The 25,388-nt window shown below is 43.7% G+C and overlaps 1 protein-coding gene across 7 annotated transcripts in view; it reads left to right on the forward strand.

Moving 5' to 3' along the window:
* The first annotated feature begins 11,491 nt into the window (after positions 1-11,491).
* Asxl1 (ASXL transcriptional regulator 1) overlaps positions 11,492-25,388 on the forward strand; it is a 76,819-nt gene continuing 62,922 nt past the window's right edge. The window contains exons 1-3 of one of the 7 annotated variants that reach the window (XM_076570884.1): positions 11,492-11,775; positions 18,454-18,536; positions 22,883-22,991. In XM_076570884.1, the coding sequence (XP_076426999.1) occupies positions 11,716-11,775; positions 18,454-18,536; positions 22,883-22,991 (252 nt within the window). In that variant the 5' untranslated portion in view covers positions 11,492-11,715. Of the gene's footprint in view, positions 11,776-11,818; positions 12,448-12,560; positions 13,177-18,453; positions 18,537-18,685; positions 20,505-22,222; positions 22,582-22,882; positions 22,992-25,388 lie in introns of those variants that run through there. The other 6 variants (XM_076570885.1, XM_076570879.1, XM_076570880.1 and 3 more) reach the window with 6 other exon arrangements.

Here is a 25,388-nt window from a genome sequence, read left to right on the forward strand (position 1 = left end):
TACAGGAGACTGTGAGCTTAATTCAGTGGCTGAGTGTAGTTAAGGATATTCAAGGCTCTGGGCTCTACCGGGATCACCTAAAACAAAACTATATACACAGGTTCATAGTACACTATTGCTTCCACTCAATAAAACTTCGTGGACACATAAAAACTTAATGTAGACTTATTATTTTTTACTTATTTAATTTTTGTTTTGTTTTGTTCAAGACAGTTTCTCTGTGAAGCCCTGGCTGTCCTGGAACTCACTTTGTAGACCAGACTGGCCTCGAACTCACAGAGATCCACCTGCCTCTGCCTCCTGAGTGCTAAGATTAAAGGCGTGCGCCACCACCACTAGACGGACTTATTTTTAATAGACACCTAACACCTGATTGTATTGCACCAGGATTTAACAGCCTTGCTGGTCACTGAAGGCGTTACCAGTTTTTAAGCTATTTTATGCCATGCTGTATTAGCAACATTGGACACAGATTACTGTTCACTTATTTACTTATTTATTTATTCCCTGGGGCTAATCCTCGGTATACATCACAGATATCTGTTAACTGTATCTGTGTTCAAATCCCATTCGCTCAAAACAAGTATGATTCTGTTATAGATTGCCAAACTGCTTCCTCCCCAAACAACTATATAAGCTTAGGCACCCAGTAGTAATTTATGGTCATCTTCCCATACCCTTGGTAAAACCAATTTCTGCCAATAATTTTAACCCTTGCCAGTTTGATCTATCACCATTTGAGATATTTCTATTAACCTTTAAGAATTGTTAAGGCAAGCATGGTGGTACATGCCTTTGATCCCAGCACTCAGAAGGCAGAGACGGAGAGATCTCTGTGTGTTCGAGGCCAGCCTGGTGAACACAGTCATTGAGAGGCCAGCCAGGGCTGCATAGTAACCCCATCTCAACAGAACAAGAGCTCTTTGCTAAGGTTGTTTGCTGTTGCTAGGCTGGTGAGAGTGCTCTGTGGGTGGTGTTGCCAAGTCTGATGACCCCAGCTTGAGCCCCAGAACTTCCATAGCAGAAGGGGAAGCAAGTTGACCTCTGACCTCCACACATGTGCCGTGGTGTGTGTGCTTCCCCTGATGCACATACACAAATAAATTTGGTGACTCCTTAATTTCTAGAAAAGATTTTAAAAATTCAAAAAGCAAAACCCAGTCTCATATAGTCCAGGATGACTTCAAACTATGCACCTCAAACGGATACTCCTGCTTCCACTTCCCAAGTATTAGGATTCCAGGTGTGTGACACTATGCCTTGATATTTTTTTATTCATGTATTTTATGTATATTGGCACTTTATCTGCATGTACATCTGCACACCAGAAGAAGGCATAAGACAGTTGTGAGCTGCCATGTGGGTGCTAGGAATTGAACTTAGGACCTTCAGAAGAGCAGTGGGTGCTCTTAACCACTGAGCCATTTCTCCAACCCCATGCCTCTCTACTAAGAACTTTAAATTTATCACATGGATGGGAGATACTTCCCTCACTTTATCATCTCTACCTTCATGTTGTTGCTGCATAGGACTTAAATTTGGGTAGTCAAATCAACTGATTTACTTGATAGAGCTCTTTTGAACTTTCATATTTAGAAACACTTCAGATCCAGAATAGGAAAGATATTTTTCTTCCAATACTTTCATTATCACATGTAAATAAAAATACAAATTGTATGCTGGAATGTATTTAGATTGAATAAAGGTGATGGGATCCCAGCTTGTTTGCTCTTGCTGACATCTACCTTTTCTCCAGTTTATTTTTAAAGGTTTGTTTCTTTGCTTTGGGTGTGTGGCACGTTGTGTGGGGTACTCATGGAGGCCAAAAGAGGGCTTTGGATCCCCTGGAGCTGGAGTTAAGGGTGGTTGTGAGCTGCCGTAGGTGCTGAGAATGTGATTGCTCTTCAAGAGCAACAGGAGCTCTTAACTGATCCTCTCTTCTGCTCCTTCTCAGTGTGCCACTTTTCCTCACGCGCTGCAGTTCCTTACCCACCTGTTTGGTACAGTAGTTATGTCTGCCCTTGGTTGAAATCGCTCCATTGTTGTAGCTGCCTCATATATCTTAATATCTGGTTGAACAAACCAGATGACTGATCGCGAGGCTTCTCTTGGCAGTAGAACAGGAACGGCTGAGTCCCTGGACCTTGGGGCCCTTGGGCTAGTTTGTTTTCTCTCTGAATCTGTGCTCCCTAATCTATTTGATAGTAATGATGGCCCTTAAACCTCATAGTGGGTTTTTTTTTTTGGTTGTTTTGTTTTGTTACTGTTGTTTTGTTTGTGGAGTTCTCTGCTGGGGCCTGGCACATGGTAAGTGGCCAGTAAATGTTAGATCTTTTTGGTATGAAAATGATGCACCTATTTTCCCAGTTGAACTTTAGGATCATGTTGGCAGTAAAACTGCATTGGATCTTCACTGGACTGCATTTACTTGACAGACAAATTTTGGGATATCATTACTAGAGGATTTTCCATTTGAAGGCGAGTGCCAATCTCCACCTACTCAAGACTATACTCCTTGGTAGAGTTTTTATATTTTTTTTCTTTCCCTCTTTTGAATAGGGTCTCACGTAGCCCAGGCTGTTCTTCCACTTCCTCTGTAGCCTCAGGTGTCCTTGAACTTCTGTTAATTGACTTTTTGACCATAAACTTCTGACCCTCCTCCTTTCATCTAAGTGTAGAAATGACAGTTTGTGCCACTATGTCCAGTATATTCATCGCTAGGGATCAAACCCAGGTGCTGTATGGTCTGTATGTCAAATTGCTCTGATTGGTCAATAAATAAAATACTGATTGGCCAGTGGCCAGGCAGGAAGTAAGTGGGAGAAGGAGAGAGGAGAATTGTGGGAAGCAGAAGGCTGAGGCAGAGAGACACCGCCAGCCGCCGCCATGACCAGCAGCATGTGAAGACTCCGGTAAGCCACCAGCCACGTGGCGAGGTATAGATTTATGGAAATGGATTAATTTAAGCTATAAGAACAGTTAGGAAGAAGCCTGCCACGGCCATACAGTTTGTAAGCAATATAAGTCTCTGTGTTTACTTGGTTGGGTCTGAGCGGCTGTGGGACTGGTGGGTGACAAAGATTTGTCCTGACTGTGGGCAAGGCAGGAAAACTCCAGCTACACCCAGGGCTTCATTTGTACTAGGCAACTACCAACTGAAGTACATTTTGAAAGAGTTTGTGTCTCCCATTATCTTCTAGAGGAATTATTAGTACATAAAAAGTGGTTACTGCCGGATGGTGGTGGCACAGGCCTTTAATCCCAGCACTCAGGAGGCAGAGGCAGGCAGATCTCTGTGAGTTCGAGGCCAGCCTGGTCTACAGAGCAAGTTCCAAAGCTACACAGAGAAACCCTGTCTCGAAAGAGAAAAAAAGGTTTCTTTTAATTTGGGTAAAATGACCAGGCTGGCCTTGAACTTGAGATTGTCTTGCCTTTTGCTTCCCAAGTAGCTGGGATTATAGGAATGCACTACTTCTGGTATGGAAATGAATTTTAAATGTTTATTTTGCCTCCAAAGTAGCTATAATTGCTAAATTATGAGATAATTCCTCTCCAGCTCATATTAGCCATGAGACGTTTCTCAACTCCAGCAGCAGGACAGGTTTCTGTAAACTAATGCTACATCAGCGTTCCTTCACTAGTCACTCACCCTGCACTGCAGGGGTTGTGTCTAAGCGGGCTGCAAGTCCCCAGGGTTCAGCACCCAGCTCCCATCCTCGCAGGAAGCCAGTGATGTAAATGGTACAAAGTTGTTCTGCTTTTTCCTGGGACAGGGGAGCCCCTTGCTAGGAGGATAAGGAAAGGACTAAGCCAGAAGTTTCTGGCTTTATCAGGCTGACATTCTCATTTGCAGCAGACAGTGACGTCATAATCAATGTTAAGAGTAAATTGGGTTTTCCTAATTATATTTTGAATGGAGGCTTTAGAGAACACACAACGCAGGGAAAATTCAGCTGGAAAAATATTCCAGGAGCCATAGTGGGTAACTCTGTAACTTAATCTTGCTTTTTCTTCTGCACTGCAGACCACATTCAGCACCCAGGTCTGGCTCAGTGATCATTCAGCAAAGGCTGCTGTCAGGTCCTGTGCTGTGGGAACGGGGAAGAGCTGGTATCTGAGCTCCTGGGGATTCGAAGCTGGCACAGGAGGTAGTTTCTTCCCCTTTGCTTGAGCTGCAGGTGTAGCTCGGGGGTAGAGCGTTTGCCTTTGGTTTGATTCCCTGCACCACACGGACACTCTAGCTATGCTTTGCCCACTAGATTGCTGGCCCTGCGCCAACATTTGCACTTTCACACGCACACTGAAGCCACTCCATCGTACTCATGTCCTCGTTCCTGCAATTTCCAAGTCACTCTTTCCTTGGAGTGTTCAAGGCCCAGATAATGTATCTGCTCCTCATGAAGGTCCCCAGTGTTTGTCACTACCTCCTTTTTGTTGTTCTCTAAAGAAATATATTTTTGTTGTAAGATAGGGTTTCTTGTAGCGCCTCCATGTCCCAAGTGCTGGGCTTATAGGTCCGTGCTACCACAGCTGGTTTTGTGTGATAGTTTTACTTTGTAGCTAAGGATGGCCTCAAACTCACGGTAATCTTCCTACCTCAGCCACCGAAGTGCTAGGATTACACCTGTGCCATCTATTAAGATCCCATTAGAGATCCCGTTATCTCAAGGATAACAACTTTATTTTCTTGTCTGTGTGAGTCCATCAGAATTACAATCAAAATGGGGCCAGAGAAATGTAGACTATATGGGTAGAGTGGCAGCATGGCAGTGCACACCTTTAATCCCAGCACTCTGGAAGCAGGCCGATTTCACTGAGTTCAGGACTACCTGGTCCTTAGAGCAAGTTCCAGGGCAGTCAGGGCTGCAAAGTGAGATCCTGTTTCAACAACAAGGAACACCAAAGTGGCCGAGAGGAGGAAGGACCAGGTCCAGATTTCTCAGCTGAGAGCAGTGGTTTCGACCTCACAGCTCCATGGAAGCAGAGCAGGAAGGTAGGCAAACTGGGTCAGTCCTGGCTCAGGACTCAATCTAGGAAGAGAGACAAGTGGGATGTTTATTGTTGCAGCACTAAGGATCAAAGCCAGGGCCTTGTACAGGCAAATGCAAGTAAATGCTCTGCCTCTGAGAGATATTCCTAGATCTGGACATTGCTTTTCCTTCCCTGAATTCCAAGATAAAACACAGCACCACGGCTGTGGCTGCTGCTGTTATCCACCAGAGCTCTGGAGGGGCTGGGAACACCCTGGACTGTTACAGAATTTTGTTTAAGTATTTTTGTCAAGAGGGCAGTGTCACAGCAACGACTACCCAGAAGGGAGGCACTTTCATTATTAGCTATCAGCTGATGTGTAACAAATTACTTCGATACTTAAATGACATTGAAAGCAATCCATTCTCTCCCACATGACGTTAATTCATTATCTCTTGATTCCGTGGGCTTGAGACCCATCTTATTTGGGCAATTCTGCTCTGGGCCTCACGGGTTTGCAGTTAGCATTGCTGGCCAAGGCTGAAAACTGTTTGAAACTGTCCTGAGGGGGTGGGGGCTGGAGATGGCTCAGCGGTTAAGAGCACTGACGACACTCTTCTAGGTGACCCGGGTTCAATTCCCAGCATCCACATGGCAGCTCACAACTGTCTGTAACTCCAGTTCCAGGTTACCTGACACCCATAGCAAAACACCACTGTACATAAAATTAAATAAAAGAAGAAAACTGTCCCGGATAATTGTCTGTAGCTCTAAGGCTGTTGGAGTGCTCTTGTGACAGACATGGTGGCTTCCCTGAAAGAGCAATCCCACAGGACAAGGCAGAGCTATGACTTTTATCCAGCCCTAAGAGCCACAGTGATCATACCTGGAATCCCAGAAGTTGGAGGCTAAAGCAGGCCACTGCTGAGGCCAGCCTGGGCTACCGAGTGGGGTCCTATCTTCAAAAAGCAAAATAATAGGCATGGTGGCGCATGCCTTTAATCCCAGCACTCAGGAGGCAGGCAGATCTCTGAGTTCCAGGCCAGCCTGGTCTACAGAGCGAGATCCAGGGCAGGCACCAAAACTACAGAGAAACCCTGTCTCGAAAACCCCCCAAAAATAAAATAACAACAACAAAAAACAAACAAACAAACAAACAAACCCAAAAAACTTTTAATGTTTTGTAGAGAAAAACTAACGGTAAACTTCCCAGTCTTATAAAATCTAGAGATTACTACTGTAAACATTTTGGTAATTTAATTACCTATTCTAGAATCTTGGGAGACTGAACAGTAGAATTTAAATGATGGTGAATGGCAGTTATGAGTTGAGTCATCCATCATGTGGGCATGTTTGGCAACTCAATGAGAATGGGGATGCCATGAAGTCTCTACTTACCACTTGTAGAGACCTGTTTGGGAAAAACCTTCTCTTACTCCCCTCACCCCACCCCAGTATAAGCTGGTTCCAAAAGCTGTTCTGAGAGCATTTGATAGTGGATCATTCCTCAGAGACTTTTTACAACAGAACAATCACTGAGATGGGCTCATACACCAACAGTTTAGCTGCCTACCACATGCCAAAGACTATGGCTGGCATTGAGGGTACAGGAAACAAATCCAAGCAGACACCAGCATGAGTAGTTACCAAACAAAAAAGAATGCAATGTGTGAAGGGTGGGAAGGCTCCACATTAGCTGATCATCAGCAATGCTGCTGCTGAACAACTGGGATCTCATTCATTCTTGCGAGACGGGGTCTCCCTGTGTTATCCAGGTTGGTCTCAAGCTTTTGGGTTCAAGTGATCCCCCTGTCTCAGCCTCTTAAGTAGGCATGTGGCACTCTGTACAGATCACCCTTTGATTTTGTCCTGCACCCTGCTGTCCAATGACAAATGCTGGGTTGATGAGGTTTCATAACTTGTTCAAGGGCACACAAGATGCAGTTTCAAACCCAGGTCCCACAGGAGTCCAGAACCAATGTGTTTTTTCAGTTTTTTTTTTAAAAAAAAAAACTATGTGTATGGGTGTTCTGCCATATATATATATTGCATGTGTGAGATAGACATGTGGGTGCTGGGAATTGAACCAAGTCCTCTATAAGAGCACTTTGTGCTCTTAACCACTGAGCCATCTCTCCAGCCCCAGAACTAGTGTTAATATATCACACTGAGGCTCAGAGATGTTATGTCCTTTTGTGTGTCTCTGGTGTTTGTTGCTTGTATTATTTGTGTGCTTTGTCCATAAATGAAAAACAATGACTCATCCCCAAACTGGGCAGGGTTAAATAGCAGTTCTGTTTATTTTACTCAGCCCATTGCACCTGTGTTAACTTTCCAAGGTAACCTGTAATAAAAGCACTGATTAAAAACAACATAAAAATACACTAAAAAAGAACATGTATGTGTTTGCTGCTTCTGGCAAGAAGACACGTTGATTCTTGTTAACTGCAAAAACAAAACAAAAACTTTTGGTTATTAACTTTCCTTTTTTTTTTTTTTTTTTAAAGAGTGAGTCTCATTGTATATCCTAGACTGGCTTTGAACTCAAAATCCCCCTGCTTTCATCTCCCAAGTGACACAATTAGATATGAGCTACCTCACCCATTTCCAACAGTCCTCTGGACATAGTATGTCTCTTCATGCTTAATGATGGCACTATCAGTTTGATTCTGCAAGGGTAGAGATCTTGAAATACTTACATGTGGATTTTCCCACAGCCTGACCCATTGCAAGAACTAGGCAGTGCTTGCTGAGATAAACTAAAGGGGCTGCCACACTGCCCGCATTTGCCTTTGCTGGCTGTAAGAAATTAACACAGACATAGTAGTTTGAAACACACACTTGTAAATGCTCCATACTTCTCTGGGCTAGAGTCCAAACACTGAGTGGGTTTCAGGAGTTCCAGGGGTTTCCTGCTTCAATCTGAGGCGGAAGTCAAGGTGCCTGCTTTCCTTTCTGAAGACTCGTTTCTGAGCTCATCCACACTGTCAGAGTTCAGCTCCACTGGATTGAATGACTACGGCTTCTTAGTCCAGAGGCTGCTTACATTCCTTTGCTTTCTGTCACTTCAAAAACTAGCACCAGTGAGCTGTGTTGCTTCTTATCTCCAAGACACCCATGCTTTCAAGGACCCTTGGAATTACTGACCCACTCAGAAAGTCTAGGACGATCTTCCTACGGGCCTAAACTTGATCTGCAAAGCTCTTTTTCCCATTGAATGGGGTAAGTTCTGAGTGCGGTGGTGTACATGGATGTAAGGTTGGATACTTTTGAGTAGGAACTGCTTTCCACAGCACCCATACTCTACATGAACATTTTAGTCAGATCTGGTAGCACAGGCCTGTAATCTCAGCTATTCCGGGGAGGATGAGGCAGAGTGACTGCCAACCAGCCTTTGTGATTTAATAAGAACCTGAAAATAGGTAAAAACGGCTTGGAAGGCAGTGTAGTGGTATATCATCTAACATGCATGAAGTCCTGAGCTCAATTCCTAACACAGAAAAACACAAAACAGGCATTTTAGAGTGGTTCTTCCCTATTTAATCCCTCCAAATGTATGTGTTGGAGATAGGAGAGATTCAAAACATTTGAAATAAGTTACAATATCCTCAGACACAACTCTTTCAGCTGCAGAGTGAAAAAAAAGAACTGTAAACAACTAAAAGCCAGGCATAGTGGGACATGTATTTTAACCCCTCATGTATTAATGGGAGGCAAAGACAAGAGAACAGCAGCTTGTGTGAGGCCAGCCAGTTTATATTGTGAGATTTTGTTTGAAAATAACAAAATATAGCTCAGTGGTTGTGTGAGGTCCTGGGTTCAATCCTTAGCACTAATCACATCCCCCAACAAAATCCTAATATATACCTTTGCACGTGGCCAACCTGATCTACAGAGTGAGTTCCAGGCCAGCCAGGGCTACATAGTGAGATCTTGTCTCAAAACAAAACCTAAAATGTCAAATGTAGCACGAATCCTAATTGCTCTTAATAATAAAAACCTGGAGTCAGGGTGAAAACTGAAAGATCAGAGAAGCAGAGCAGCCAGCTACTAGAGAGACTTCTATTTTTATTTTTATTTATTTTTCTATTATCAATTTGATACAGTATAAATTCTTATCCTAATAGTGAAATGTCTCATTGAGGCTTGCCCAGTAATTGCGTAAAACCAAAACTTATTATAAGCCACAGTTATCCTAGGGTCCCCCCTGCTATGTCGCCTCCCTGGTTCTGTGGGTTGCAGTCTGATTGTCCTTTGCTTTATATCTAGTATCCACTTATGAGTGAGTACATACCATGTTTGTCCTTCTGGGTTTGGGTTACCTCACTCAGGATGATATTTTCTAGTTCCATCCATTTGCCTGCAAATTTCATGCTGCTAGAGAGACTTTTTACCTCAGACTGAAAGGGAGTTGAGCTCCTGTCTCTTCCCACTTTATATTCCTCTCTCCCCAGACATATTACTTCCTGTCTCCAATCCTTAGTGCTAGGATTAAAGGCCTGGGATCACAGCTGTGTGTCACCACTGCCTGGCTCTGTTTCTCTTTTAGACTGGATCAATTTTGTATAGCCCAGGTCTCCTGGTCTTCCTGCTTCCTCTTCCCAAGTGCTGGGATTAAAGGTGTGTACCACCACTGCCTGGCCTCTAGTGGCTAGCTCCACACTCTGATCTTCAGGCAAGGTTTATCTGTTAAAGCACAAACAAAATATCACATTTCCGCCCCCCTTTTTTTTGTCTAAAAAAACAGTTGTAACTAATATAAGAGAAACTATATACAATAAGTACAATAACTATATACAATATATATAGGCCATAAATACAATGTCTTTATAAATACATTAACATTTGACAAATTCAGAGAAAATACTCCATTATTTGTCCTATTTTGGTGAATCCAAAAGGTTGTACCTAATTCATTTTACATTCTAACTTGCATTACTAAAACTATCTTTTAATGTCTCTCAACTTTATACATTTTACACTTCTTTAGTGAACTTCTTTTATGAATCTGGTAGGAAGGAACACTAAAGCACAAAGAAAATATCACCACAGTCAAAGAAAAAAAAATAAAACAGTTTTAGAAGTTATTCCTCAACTTCCTGGTAGGATGAAATCAAGTAGGGGGATGTAAAAATATGTCTAAATTTCACCTTCCACAGTCTATTCATTGTAGATTTTTTGCTTAGTGGGTTTGATCCTAGGGTGACAAGAAGTAAGGATTTTTGAGCCCCTTAGGTGGTAGGGGTCTGACTGCTCTGTGTGCTTTCCCTCAGCACTGGCTGCCTGCATGCTAACACCAGAGAGCATAGTGCATTTCTTCACCCACAGAAACCTTTTAGAAACTGGAAAGCGGGGCTCGAGAGATGGATCAGTGGTTAAGAGCACCGACCGCTCTTCCAAAGGTCCTGAGTTCGGTTCCCAGCACCCATATGGTGGCTCACAACCATCTGTAGTGAGATCTGGCACCCTCTTCTGTGTACATGATAAATAAATAAATAAAAATAAACAAATGTGTTAGAAACTGTAAAACATGGCTTTCACAGTTTTTAAAACAGGCTATTAATCCAGTTCAAAACTGTTTCTGTACATTGATTCAACAAATGCACAGAGAAATACTCTTTATGTTCTGGGTGCTCCAAACCTCATCCCACTTAACACCTGCAATCAAGGCTCTGAGAGGCTCCATTGCTCAATGTGAGTGTGTAATAACAGCTATTATTTATTCTATGCCAGAAGCCAGTTTACATGGAGCCTAATGTCAGGATCCTCCACATTCTCTCTAGGATCTTCTAGATATTTTATGCTAATTTGGACCCCATACCATCAATTTTGTGGGATGCTATGCTAACATAGATCAAATTGAGGATCAGAGGGTTTAAGAGGAGTCAGGTAGTGACAGCTAGATTGTGTGTGTGTGTGTGTGAGAGAGTTTCTCTGTGAAACATTCCTGGCTGTCCTGGGACTCGACTTGGGGACCAGGCCGGCCGAAATTCACTGAGATCTGCCTGCCTCTGCCTCCCAAGGGCTGGGATTAAAGGCGTTCACCACCACCGCTGGGTTTGACAGCTAGGATTCTAAATCTAAATTTGGTTGACACTAGGATTTGACCTCTCTCCTGTGTATTTCCTCTAAAATAACACTCAGGAGCATTTTGATCTACATGCCCCTTAAGTCTTTATCTACTACCAGGTTACCAAATTCACCTGACAGCAATTCTGCTGTAGACCGCAGGTGCACCCTCGGCAAATACATAGCGGTACGCAAGTACAAGAGGAAATGGTTAACCGTCTAGGTCGGTCAATCGAGAAATAACCGTTTTACTGATATGAGTGTCTCTTTGCTTATTACTATGCGCCAGTTGAGTCATTCAAGGGTGGACCAAAAGGGAAAGTCCTGCTGCTTGTCACCCACTAGAAGTGCAGATGAGAACTGTTTCTGCAGGGGGAGGCCCAAAGTGGAAGCAGAGTAGTGGATTACTAACTCCGGATCCTCACCCTCACTGGACCCGCCCCTAGTACCCAAAAAGCTCGGAACGGGTTAAACGCGGCCAGGGGGAATCCAGCCACCGCCCCTTCCCAGCAACACCTCCCAGAAACCCTCAGGGCTCCGCTAGTTCCCGAACCTCGCGAGACCCCGCCCCATCCCTTCAAGACCGACTTCCCGCCCCCTTCTTTACCGAGCTCGGAGCACAGCGGGGTACGGAAGAGAGTGGGCGGAAAACACGGCACCGGAGCACGACGGGAAATGTGGTCCAAGCACTTCAGGCAGCCATTTTCTTCCGGAGTGGGGGAGGCCGTGGAGCGAGTAAGGACTACAAATCCCAGCTACCCTTTCGGTTTGTTTTTGTTCAAAAAAAAAAAAAAAACCCACACTCCCCCTCCTCACTCTTCTCTCTCTCACACACACGCGGGCACACATACACACACACACACACACCCACGGCAGACACGCACGGATCAGAGCGTCGAAGGGAAAGCTGCGTCTCGCCATCCCGGCCCGCCACTAGTCCGGTCTGGGTTTCTCAGCAGCGCGGGAAAGCGGAGGCCCGGAGCCGTGACCTCTGACCCCGTGGTTATGCGGAGCCGCCGCATTCCTTAGCCATCGCGGGGCCGCCGCCGCCGCCGCCGCCGCCACCGTGGGCGACTGACGCAGCGCGGGCGCGTGTGGAGCCGCCGCCCCTCCCCCACCGCCGCCCTCGCGCCGGGTCCTCGCGCCACTCGGTCCCGGTGCGCCCGCCCCTCTCCGGCCGCGCCCGAGTTCTCCCCACGCGCCGCCGCCGCCGCCACGCGACCCCCGCCGCCGCCGCCGCCGCCGCCTCCTCCACCACCCCAGCCCCGCGCCGCCACCGCCACCGCCCCAGCCCGCCCCGCCCGGAGGTCCCGCGTGGAGCTGCCGCCGCCGCGGAGGAGGAGGAGGAGGATGAAGGACAAACAGAAGAGGAAGAAGGAGCGCACGTGGGCCGAGGCCGCGCGCCTGGTGAGGCGAGCTGCCCGGGGGGCCGCGGCGGGGGGTCTAGGGGGTGGGCTCCCGCGCGGCTCCCCGGGGCGGGGGAGGGGCGAGGCCCTGCCCACCGCAGCAGGGGGCGGGGCCGCCCGGGCGTGGAGCGCCGGAGGTCCCCGGCCGGGGTGGGCCGCCGGGGCGCCTTTCTCTTCCCCCGCCACCCCCCAGCCCCCCACCCCATCCCCCCGAATTCCTTCGGAGGGGCGAGCTGGCAAGCGTCTCCTCCCCTGGGAGCGCCTAGGCTCCGGTCTCCCCTCCCCCCACGTTGGCCGCGGCAGGGGGTCCCGGGAAGCGCCGTTTATTCATGGGCCGGAGTTAGGTTTCCGGGCAGGGTCGGAAGTGCTTCCCCCTCACTACTTCGTGGGCAGTGGGGTGGGTGAGTGGACACCGCGGGGGTGGGCAAGCGCCCCTGGTTTCAAGGACATGGGAAGCATTTAGAGCGTTGGCAATTTAAACCAGGTGTGTGTGTCGGCAAGCAATTGCTGCGGACCAATCTGAACCCTGAGCCACGGTTCTCAAACTTGAGTGCCCAGCGGGAATATACCTGGGGACTTTGTTTAAAAACGGTGCTCTAGGACCCATTTTAAACACACTGAACCCGAGATTCTGCTTAGAAACATTACTTTAGCCAACTGCTTAAGGGATTATTGTGCCGGTGGCCCGTGGACATTCAGATCACACTGAGCCGCTGTGACTGCACTAGAGGTAGGCTCTTTGCAGAGGAACTGAAGACACTTTGCAAAGAATGTATGTCTGTTCATACAGAGGCTCCTGTTGAGAGGGTTTAGCGAGACACACATACAAAAAAGTAAATTGATGGCTTGTGCTTGAGCTAGCTGCCTGCCCAGAGGGTTTGTGAACTTGTGAGACCACTTCCTTTTGGAATTAAAATACAACGCTGAAAGACTTGGGGCATGTTCTTATAAAATATTGCTGATGACAGTCCTAATAGGTTATACTTCTCTCGGAGATGTCACTTCCTCAGGCGCCATAGTGCAAGGTTATGGTGCATCCTACTTGTCTGTTGACGCCCTGTATTTTATATGTAATTGTTATAATTCAGTTTTAATGGTGGAGTGCAGCTCAGCTTTCTTATTGTTCCTTTTACTGAAAAGTGAGTTCTGCCTTAAAAGTGTTGGCGGTTGATAAAAATCTAGAGTGCACCTTTGTCTTTCTTGGACTCATGAAAGCTAGTTATTGATTTAACCAGGCTGTTTGAGCTTGCAGAGAATTTCCACTGATGTTCCTGATCATCATGATCATCCTGATCATCTTGTTACCCTGGGAACAGAAACTGGGATTGTTTGTATGAAGGTTGTAGTTCGGTTTGTTTTTTGTCTGGCCTATAAAAATTGAAACTCCTTGGTGGTGGTGTCCGTGTTGTGTCATGTCCTGTCTCCCCCCTCCCCCCCCCAATTATTCAATCAGAACTAGAATATTTGGCTAGTTTTTTTCAATCTTGGAACTTGAGATTTCTTCATCGATGCTTCACCTGGAGACAAATTTAGGCCTGCAGGAGCCTAGGAAATGAAACATTTTATTTTACCACGGAGGTTGAGTCTTGACTCTTGATTGAAATTCTGAGTTTCTGTGTGCAGGTGTTTATGACTCTGGGCACTCAAAGAAAATTTGCTTGCCAGAATCCCACTTGTTAGAGGTAGGGGAAAGTACCTTCAAATCCCGTGTTATTTATGTCCTGACAATTCTAAAAATCTTGTCTCAAAGCTCTTTTGGCTCTTATTAGTTGAAAGGCTCTAGCAATTTGGAATCGGCTGTTATTTTAAGCCTCTTTAGGTTCTTAAATTTACTGTGGTTTGAATTCCAAGGTTAAGGTTGCTATTTCTATTTTATCATTGGCTCACCTTCAAACTCAATTATCTTAAGTAAGTTATTTCTCTTTTTCTTCTTTGGCTCTTCAGTTAAAAATAGTAATCTGAACAGGAATTTCTTTGTGGTGTAGTTGTACATTTGAAAGAGGACTTGTGGGAATGTGGTGTGCAATTTTGCATATCTTTTATGTGGCTTGTGTTTTAGAATTTTCTGTGTCTTTGTGGGGGTGGGAGGTTGACTTGAGTCTTCTTCCCATTTAAAAAAGTCCTGTCACACTGAGTGCTGGGGAGTTTATTAGCTTTTCCTGCAAAGAGAGATATGGCAAGCAGAGACAACGGCAGGGCAGTTCACTTTGTAACAGGATTATTCTTAACTACTTTTGAACAGTTGAATTTAGAGTGTGTGTGGTGACCACATGCGTTTGTCAGGTGGAAGTTTCTAATTGCTCCTGACCTGGCTCAGATTGGCAAGAAGATAATCTGTTTTGGTGTAGGAAAGCTGAGAATTCCAGTAGAGTAGCATACCCCTGCAGATGGGTTTTTTTGAAGTTGTTACTTTTAAGAAGTGGACATTTTTCTCTCAGATGGCCTTACGGTGTGGTTGGTATGGTTTCTAGCTGTTGGAAGTAGAGGAGGGGGATTAATTTGCCAGCTTGTTAACAATTTGGGAGAAACAGCCAACGAGATTTCCTTTTAAATTGTGTACAACTCTTAAATAGATTCCTGTCTTGCTTTTATTCATGGCTGACCATTCTTACATCAAACATTTTTTTTCCTTTTAAGTAGAAGAGATACTTTTTTCTTTCCTTCAAAAAATGTGCAGTCTATAGAGAAAGACTGGGAATAGAACACTGCTTGATTGTTCCGGAAGCTAGTGGTATATGCAATTTTAATGAAAATGAATACTTTATCTTTAGATGTAACTTCTCTGTAGAATTTTCGTTCTTCTGTTTTAAGATTCTCAAGCTCTTCCTGGCTACTATTTGAATAATTGGTAGATATTTTTTTCAGAATCATGCTTCCCAAAAAAGTGTTTGAAGATGTGCTAGCTCAGCTAGTGTCAAAGAGATGTATCTTGTGACAGTGAACATGAGTAGCATGGACTAAGGTTTACTGTCGGTTTCCCAGGTGGCATTTGGGTAATCTTAGACTATGAAGAGGAGGAACTTATAGTTTGGGGGTGGGTCAAATGCATGAACAGAACTACAGGTATACGTGTTTCTGGAAATGCACAGATTTAAAGGATATATTGGTTTTTGCTTCTTGTTAATAAATATGATTAGTTTCTCACTAAGTATCCAGGCTTGGGAGATAATTACTTGTACTGTGGAACAGTGGAAATACCTTAAAAGAGATTGGAGTCTGCCTGGCATAGATCAGGGACTGCTTCCAGAAGAAGGTTCGTTCGTTCTTTCTTTCTTCTTCTTTTTTTTTTTTTTTGGTTTTTCAAGACAGAGTTTCTAAGTGTAGTTTTGGAGCCTGTCCTGGATCTCGCTCTGTAGACCAGGCTGGTCTTGAACTCACAGAAATCTGCCTGGCTGTCTCCCGAGTGCTGGGATTAAAGGCGTGTGCCACCACCGCCTGGCCAGGAAGGTACTTTCTAAGCTGAGTCTTGAAGGGTTATATTGGAATGTAAGGAGGCCTATCCCAGAGGAGGCCATACATACAGGAGTTGATGAAAAAAGAATGGCTGAGGGAGGGGGAAAAATACATGGGTGTGAATATATTTGCAAAGTACGCAATTGGGGTGGAACAAAGAGTAATTGCTGGGACAGAAGTGTGCAGTGTCAGTGAGGTAGTCTTGTGGGGAGACAGACAGGTGATTGATTGGGAGGCCTTGTATGCCCAGCCTATGAGCACCTACAAGTCCCTACTTACGTTCTCTCTAATCTGAAAAGTGACCCTGAGAGGAAGAGTGAGAGAGGACCTTTGGCTCAGATTGGTAGGTTCTTGTTTCAGGTTAGAGACTAGAATTTAAATCTTGGCTTGTCTGATTCTAAAGCCTGTGCTTTAGTGGGGCATAGGGTGGACTCTGGAAACTTACCCTCTGCTGCGTGTGGAGTGACAGTCAGAGTCGCTGAGGATGATTTTGAATGGATTATCATAGAAACATGATAAACATAGAATCTGAGTCCCTAGAATTAGGCCTGGCACAAAGCAGGTGTTCCCTGTGGTTTTAAATGGGGGATAACCACAAATAGGGGTGGATTTTAGGAAAACGGCCCCAGGGCCTTCCTGTGTATTAAAGGGTATTATGGAAGAGGCTGTTAAGTTGGGTCATTGGCTGTGGTGGTGAACCAGGTGGATGAGAGAGAAGGATGCCATGTGTGTGTTGCTGAGTTAGGTGATTAGAAAGGTTTTGAGTGCCAACCAAGGTAAGGAATATAGGGAGAAAGCATAGGGCTGAGAGGGGACAAACTACAGTTGCTGAGATGAATTAGAGTAGCACACATGAAGAATGGACAGCTAGACTGATGAGTCAGACAGAGCTACTTGATTCTGAAGCTTGACAGAAGTCAGGACTAGAGGTAGACAGGATCAGATTCATCAGAGTTAGAAGCAGTGTTTGTAATTAACACATTATCCAAGAGCAATGTAAAAATTAGGAGAGAGTCTCAGGAGGAAGAACAGGAGTTTGTTTTAGTGCTCACTTCTCCAAACCTAGATTTCCTTTAGTGATAAGGTCTTCTGTAGCCTTCCTTTTTTTTTTTGTGAAGACAGGGAGAGCTTGGGTGTTAACACACGTTAGCTTGGAGTACCCGAAGCAGCTGCACAGGTGTAGAAAGTAAGATGATGACATCTTATTTTTCTTTCCTTAGAAGAGGAACATTTCTGAAACAGCTCAGCTTCTCAGTGAGAACGGCACTTGCTGGGGAAGTGCTGACTTAGTCACAGATGAACTAACACAAGCAGGGCATTAGGTTCCTCACTGTGTGTTATGTCAGTTACACATAGAACCACAGCTTCGTGTCGTCAAGTGGCAAAATGTACTGTGGCAGTTAACCCAGAAGTTCAGAGCTGAAGATAGGCACGGCACACTCTTGTAATCCCAGCATGACTGTATGGCAATTTCAGAGTTAACCTAGGTTGTCTCTGAATATACAGCCCAGCATGGGGGTGTACACCTTCAATCCCAACATGTGGTAAGCAGAGGCAGGTGGGTCTTTATGAATTTGAGACTGGTCTAGTCTACATAATGAGTTGTATGCCAGCTAGGACTCCATAGTGACACTGTATCAAAAACAAAAAACTGTATATATACACACATATCCATATGGGTACTAGTCAAAACTATTTTTTTTTTTTTTTTTAAGACAGGATGTCGTTATGTAGCTCAAGACCAGGCTGGCCTTGAACCCACAGACATCTGTCTGCTTCTTCTGGGATTAAAGTCATGAGTCACCACACTTGGCCTGAAAGTTCCTCCGAAAGGAAAATTTGAATGAATTTCCATCTTACATATTTTTCAGCAATATTTTTTTTGTTGGTTTTTATTTTTTGAGACATGCCTCACAAGAGATCCACCTGCCTCATGCATGCTGAGATTAAAGGTGTGCACCACCACACATTGTCTATATTCTGTATTTTAACATAAAATTGTGCAGTTACCAGAGCTGCTACTGTTGCATACTATTTATTACACGTAGATGTTTAAATAGCTATCCTTAGAATTGAAGATGAGAATGTTTTACCTAATTGTGGTGTTTTTATCTAATTGCATTTAACTGTCAATATACTGATAAGAGTGTGATTTCTGGGGGCTGGAGAGGTGGCTCAGCTGTTAAGAGCACTGGCTGCTCTCCCAGAGGACCTGGGTTCAATTCCCAGCACCCACATGGCAGCTCACAACTGTCTCTAACTCCAGTTCCAGGGGATCTGACACCTTCATACCAACACACATAAAATAAAGTTAGATAAATTTAAAAAAAAAAAAAAGTGTGATTTCTGAAGTGATTGTTTTAATGTCATGCTGGGGATAGAACCCAGGGCCTTGTACTTCAGCCACTGAGCCACACCCCCACACCAAAGTGATTTTGATTGTGGTAAATCTCATCTGGCACTGGCAATTCTCATAGCAGAACTACTGGCCATGGTACAGATTGAATGCAATGGAAGTTTTCACACTGAAGTCAGGACGTTTATGTTTCTTCAGGTGTTAGAAAACTACTCGGATGCTCCAATGACACCAAAACAGATTCTGCAGGTCATAGAGGCAGAAGGACTAAAGGAAATGAGGTTTGTATTGCTCTTGTTGCTTAAATGACGTGTATCTGTGCTGTGCAGTAGTAAGTCAACCTGTCCGTCTGTCTGTGATTGTGTATCTGATGGTAGTGTGCTGTGTCCTGAGGGGAGGGTGGGAGTGGACTGGGCAGACATCCATTTATTTTCATTAGAAATAGTGTCTTTCACAAGACCTCAACCAGATCTTGACCTACAGCTAGAGTTAGGGTCTTACTTTTCTTTAATGGAATCGGACACATTTTCTAGTATACTGTTTTTTGTTTGTTTTGTTTTTTTAAAGATAAGGTCTTACTGTCCTGGCTTCTCATACACTCTTATTTTACAAGTTTTAGTAATAGAGAAGGAGTAAGCCAATATATGCTCTTTTCTCTCTACTTTTCTTTGCCCCACCACTGAAGTCTTGTCCTTTTGGATCTAAGGGTGGTCTCAGTGGCATAAAACCCTCTGGGTACTCAAAGATTTAACCATTCTTGTTTTCTGAGACAGTTTCTTGCAGCCCAGGGCAGTTTCCAACTTACTGTACCGCTGAGGCTTGCCTTCAACTCCTAATGTTTCCACCTCTCAAATGCTGGGATTACAGGCACACACCATCCACAACTAGCAGATTTAGTCTTTTGTGATACATATGTACTAATGAGGGGCCTGGAGAGATGGCTCAGTGGTTAAGAGCACTGATTGCTCTTCTAGAGACTCTGGGTCAAATCCTGGCACCCATATGGCAGCTCACAACTGTCTGTAACCCCAAGATCTGACACTCTAACACAGACATACATGCAGGCAAACATCAGTGCACATAAAATAATAAAAATAAATCATTTTTTTAAAATGTACTAATGAGTAACCTTGAATTTGTTATAATGTTTTCCTGGAGAGAAACAGAAATAAATAATTGGAGGCATGAAAACCAGGGGTTGTCTTTGATTTTCCTCTTCTCACCGTTTATACCAACCCCTTTGAAAATCTGTCCCCTACCCCCAAGACTGGGTTTCTCTGTAGCCCAGGCTGTCTTAGAACTCATCTGTAAACCAGGCTGCCCTCAAACTCAAGAGATTTTCCTGCCTCTGCCTCTGAGTGCTGAGATTAAGGTGTGTGCCAACACTGCTTAGCTAAAAAAAATTTTTTTAAATTGTTTTGGTGTGTATTTTACCCGAGTGTATGTCTGTGCATTGTGTGCATGCAGTACCCATGGAGGCCAGAAGAAGACATTGGAACCACTGGAACTAGAGTTCCATGCAGGTGGGAGCTAGAAATTGAACCTAGGTCCTCTGGAAGAGCAGCCAGTGCTCTTAACCACTGAGCCATCTCCCTGCCTCCTGCCACTTTAATATAAGTGAGGAAAGAGGAGTCTATATAACAGCAGTCCCTTTTGGGGACTCGGAACAAGCACCATTTTGATAATGGGGGATATTGCATACATGTTTATGTATGTGCAGATGCATGGTGTGTATATATTTGTGTGTGTGCCAGAGAACAACCTTGGATGTCATTCTGCTTTGCTTTTTGAGAAAGGGAGTCTCTCATTGGGACCTACTGCTTGCCCATTAGACTGTACTGATTTGCTACCAAGTCGTATCTGTCCAGCAGTGGAATTCCAAGCACCTGGCTACCACATCTGCTTTTTAATTTTTACATGTGGGTTTTGGGGCATGAAGTCTGGTCTGAGTGCTTGCTTGTCAAGTGCTTTATTGAATGAGCTTTTCTCCCCAGTCCTAAGCAGTTAGTATATTGTGTGGCTAATCAAACTATAGCCAGTTGAAATGATAAAAGTTGTTCACTTTCCTCAGATCACATATTTTTTTAATGTTTTGTGTGGAGGGATGCCTAGGGTTGCCTATAGCCCATCTATTTTACTTGTACCTATGAACTTTGCAATGTACTAATTGTGCTTTATTTTTGTTTTTATGGGCTATTTCCCATCATGCTGATGTCTGCCCTACTGTTGGATCACTATGCCTGTAGAAGGTAAATTTGTCTCTTGTTTCTGTTTTTTGCTGTTCTAGGAATTGTAGTATTTGGGATGAGTGAGCAGCTCTGTCACTGTACATAGGTATAGCATGTAGGAATCACAGAAGGGACTTGCCAGTGTGTTATGCCCCTTGTAGGAGATGCTAGCACAGCCATTTGCTGGTCTAGATTCTGCACCAGCTTGCTTTTAGTGACTTTTTTTTTTTTTTTTTGTTAAAGTTATTTTTAGCATTCAGTGTGTTTCAAAGCAGAATAATTGTTTTTTTTTTTAATGGCTTTTTTACACTCAATTTATTTTTAACACTATGTAAATTAGGTTGCTAGTTTTAAAAAAATAGGGGCTTAAGATAATTTTTTTAACATAGTGAGGAAAGGGAAGAAAACATGCATAGGTTGACTCCTAGTATTAACATTTGTCTGTTTTTTGACACATTTTTCTGTTTTAAGATTCAGTAAGTGTCCTCTGTCTCATGAAGTTGTCAGTTTGTAACCTACTGTTGTGGCAGGGACCATGGAACTTAATATACCATCTAGTTAGGTGTTTAAACATTATTTACACTAAATCCATTTAATGGCCTTTTTCTTTATAAATGAAGTGTCTAGATGAGACTTACCCATTCCCTTTCATACAAAGAAAAATCAAATACCGTGTTTTTTGTGTGCTTTTATTAGAAAACATTCAAGTGCAAAAATAAAGTATGAGCATATTATGGGGATATAGTGCCATTGAGTCTGCTATTTTCATATAGCTATGTGGCAATGTCCTGAGTATGATAACATATTACAATGTAGCTACTGGGAAACTTGTTTTTGTTTTTTATTCAAAGTGTTTATTACATTTTACTTACTTTATGTGGATATTGGGGAGGGGGGTGTAGAGGTAAGAGAGTAACTTACAGGAGTTGGTTCAGGTCTTCTACCATACCCTAGGAATAGATCTCAGGTCTTCAGGCTTGGTGGCAGGAGCCTTTACCTGTTAAGTCATCTCCCTGACCAAGAACGTGTGTGTGTGTGTGTGTGTGTGTGTGTGTGTGTGTGTGTGTGTGTGTGTGTGTGTGTGTTAGTGTTAGTTACTGACAGCTCTTGTGAGTTGCCTGATATGAGTGCTGGAAACTGAACCCCAGTCCTCTGCTGCAAGTATTGTTAACTGCTGAGCCATCTCTTTGGTCCTAGTAACCAAAATACTTATGTTTTTTTCTTAAATGTTAATTGATACGGGGGCTCTATTATATAGCTCTAGCTATCTCGGAGCTCTGCTGTGTAGATTAGGCTGGACTCAAGCTCCCAGAGATCCACCTGCCTCTGCCTCTCATGTGCTTGGAAGTAAAGGCGTGCACCACTAAGCCTAGCTGAAAACATTTATTTGTAATAGTAAAATTTTATTAAGGTGTATTTGTTTCTGTTTTGAGCAGATTGTCATATATAGCCCAGAGTGGCTTGGAACTGAGTATGTGGCCTAGGCTTTGTGGCAGGCCTCCTATGTAAGCTTCCTGAGTACTGAAGTTACAAGAACGAGTCAGTGTACCTGGTTAAAATAATATGTTTTAAATTTGTTAACATACGACTTGGAAATTTTTTTTAAGCCCTTTTTTTTTTATTTATTTATTATGTATACGGTTTTCTGTGTGTATGCTTGCACACCAGAAAAGGGCACCAGATCTCATTACAGATGGTTGTGACCAACCATGTGGTTGCTGGGATTTGAACTCAGGATCTCTAGGAAAAGCAGCCAGTGCTCTTAACCCCTGAGCCATCTCACCAGCCCCCTGGAAATTTTTCATTTTTAATTTGTGTGAGTCTGTATGTGTGTATGCCATGTATCGCTCAGAAGTCAGAAGAGGGCATAGGTAGCTTAGTGTTGACAGATTGTGAGCCACCCAGCACAGGTACCAAGAACCAAACTCTGGTCCTTTTTGAAAGCAGCAAACCTACTCTTTTTTTTTTTTCCCCCTCTTCAAGACAGGAACAAGTTTCTTCACTCTGTAGACCAGGCTAGCCGCAAACTTAGAGATCCACCTGCCTCTGCCTCCTGAGTGCTGGGATTAAAGATGTGCACCACCAGGCCTGGCTTGCTGTAAGCACTCTTAACTGCTGTACTCTCTAGATTTCTTGAGAATTGGGTTTATATTGTCAGGAAACACTGAAGATGGGCTTGGCCTGTCCTGAGTTGTCACGCACTATAGCCTAGACCCTCTGAGTGGCTTCTGTGGACTTCAGTTGTTCGTCTTCTACTGCTTCCGTAATAGATGGGTGGGGTCGTTGCTCCTGCACTGCTTGTTTACCTCTTGGTTTGAAAATGAATTGGAGGAGGGGCAGGGGGTTGGTAAGTAGAAGCCGGTTTTTGTGATCCATTTCCATCTTTTCGTGTTTTCCAGTGGGACATCTCCTCTTGCGTGCCTCAATGCCATGCTACATTCCAACTCGAGAGGAGGAGAAGGGCTATTTTATAAGTTGCCTGGCCGAATCAGCCTTTTCACACTCAAGGTAAAATTATCTTTCAGTGCAATGGTTCTCAAAGCCTTTGTTGGTTTTTCGAGATAGAAATTCTCAGGGTAGCCTCGGCAGTGCTGGCAGTTGCTCTGTAAACCAGGCTGGCCTCACACTCAGAGCTCTACCTGCTTCCAAAGTGCTAGGATTAAAGGTTTGCCCCACTATGCCTGGCTTTAGTAACTGGTTCATTCTTCACATCTGACAATATTTCTGCTTTATTTTATTTATTTATTTATTTATTTATTTATTTATTTATTTATTTATTTACTTATTTACTTATTTATTGTTTGCTTATTTATTTATTTTGAGACTGGGATTAAAGCCGTGCACCACTACTGCCTGGCCAGTTCTCAAATTTTTTAATGTGCATAAAAGAAGCCTGCTGGGTTTGGAATGGTGTGATGGATTGTCTTTCCTGGTACGCAGTCCTGATAACACTGATAATTTTGTCCTTAATGGTACTCTGAGATGCTGTAGTGTGAATAGACTGTTAGGAGTTATTAAGTTATATCAGCTGTTGTTTCTGTATTCAGCTTTGCTTGTCTGTACCTTAGTAGGTTATATGCAACTGAAAGATAAATATATATAGTGATAATTGCAAATGTGCCTTAGTGAGGATTTTGTTTGTAATAATGTTGTGAGGGATGAATTACTGGGCAACTAATGTAATACCTACTCTATGAAAAGTAACCACAATGTGAATGTCACATTTACTAAGTGACATTAATTACAAAGGAGTTCATAAAAACCTTAAATAATTGGGCTGAAATGAGCAAGCAGTTATTTTTCTGCCATTTTTGATATATTTGGCTATCATTTAGATCACAGTCTGAGAACTTCTGTATAACAGGCTAATAGATAATTTAGATTTTGTTGGCCTAGTGGCTCTTGTGGCTCCACCACAGTAGCAGGAAAACAGCCATGCACCATGTGCAAATTGAGGAGGCTGTTTTCCAAATATTTATTTTGATTTGAGACAGGATCTCATTATGTAACCCTGGCTGGCCAAAACTCATGTAGATTAGGCTGTCCTCGAACTCTTAGAGGTTGCCTGCCTCTGCCTCCCAAGTGCTGTGGTTAAAGGTGTGTGTCTCCATGCCTTGCAGGGTTTACCCTTATGTGTGGGTTTGCCTGCACATATACGCATGTAGGGTTTACTCTTAGGTGTGGGTTTGCCTGCATATACACGCATGCAGGGTTTACTCTTATGTGCGAGCTTGCCTGCACATATACGCATGCATCATGTTTGCTTGCACATATACACATGCATCGTGTTTGCCTGCACTGTACGTGTGCATCATGTTTGCCTGGGCCGGCAGAGACCAGAGGAGGGCACTTGACTGGAGTTACAGATTGTTAGCAGCTTGCCGTGTGGGTGCTGGGAGCCAGATCCCATCCCCTGCAAAAAGTAGACATGCTTGTAAGTTCTGAGCCATCTCGGCAGCCCGTTTCAACCTTTAAACAAGTGCTTATTTATGAAAGCAGGAGGTGGGCCAATTTTATTGTAGTAGGCTTAGTTGAGTAACCCTATTTAGACATAAGATGACTTGGCGACCAAAGGAACTAAACATTTAATGCTGATCCTTTAGTGCTCCATAATGTATTTTTAAATGCCTATATACAAACTTTCTTATGAATTTTGTTTACTTGGTAAGCAATTAATTCAAAAAATTTAAATATCTGAATAAATACAAATTATATAACTTGTTATTTCAAGTAAGTTTGTGTACATAAATTATTTGTTGAAGTAGGAGTTTGCTTTGTGCTCAGCCTCAATCTAAGGCTCCAATGATCCTTCTTTGAGAAATTCTCTCTGTTCAGCCTCCTAAGTAGCCAGGCAACTTTCTGTTATGTTAGTTTTGTGGGGCTGATAATTGACCCCAGGACCTTCTATAACATGGTAGATGGCCCTACCACCGAACTATATGTCCCCAGCCCGGATATTTTTCATGTTTAGGTTTTTGTTATGTTTTCTAAATATTTATTGCTAGTAGTTTTGACTTGTTTGTTTGTTTTGCCTCTGTCTGCTGTTGAGAAAGTGTGGGTTTCTAGCCCATGCCAGTCCCCCTGCCTTGACTGCTCAGGGATAGGATTATAGTCATGTTGTTTTGTTTGACTTAGACTTTTTTCCTTGTTTTGGTTATGCGTTTTCTTTTTTCCCCCTCTACTTGTGCTGGGAATCAATGCCAGCGCCCTTTGCAGGCTAAACAAGAACTCTGTCCTGAGCCACACTGCCAACCCTCTGTCTGTCTGTTTATGAATTAGGCAGGGTCTCATTATGTAGTTCCTGCTGGGCTGGAACTTGATATATAGACCAGGCTGGTCCTGAACTCAGAGATCTGCCTATATCTGCCAGTATTAAAAGCTTATATGTTCTCATATAGCACACAT

This window comes from Peromyscus maniculatus, chromosome 4 (genome assembly GCF_049852395.1).
Source record: "Peromyscus maniculatus bairdii isolate BWxNUB_F1_BW_parent chromosome 4, HU_Pman_BW_mat_3.1, whole genome shotgun sequence".
Classification (NCBI taxonomy): domain Eukaryota; kingdom Metazoa; phylum Chordata; class Mammalia; order Rodentia; family Cricetidae; genus Peromyscus; species Peromyscus maniculatus.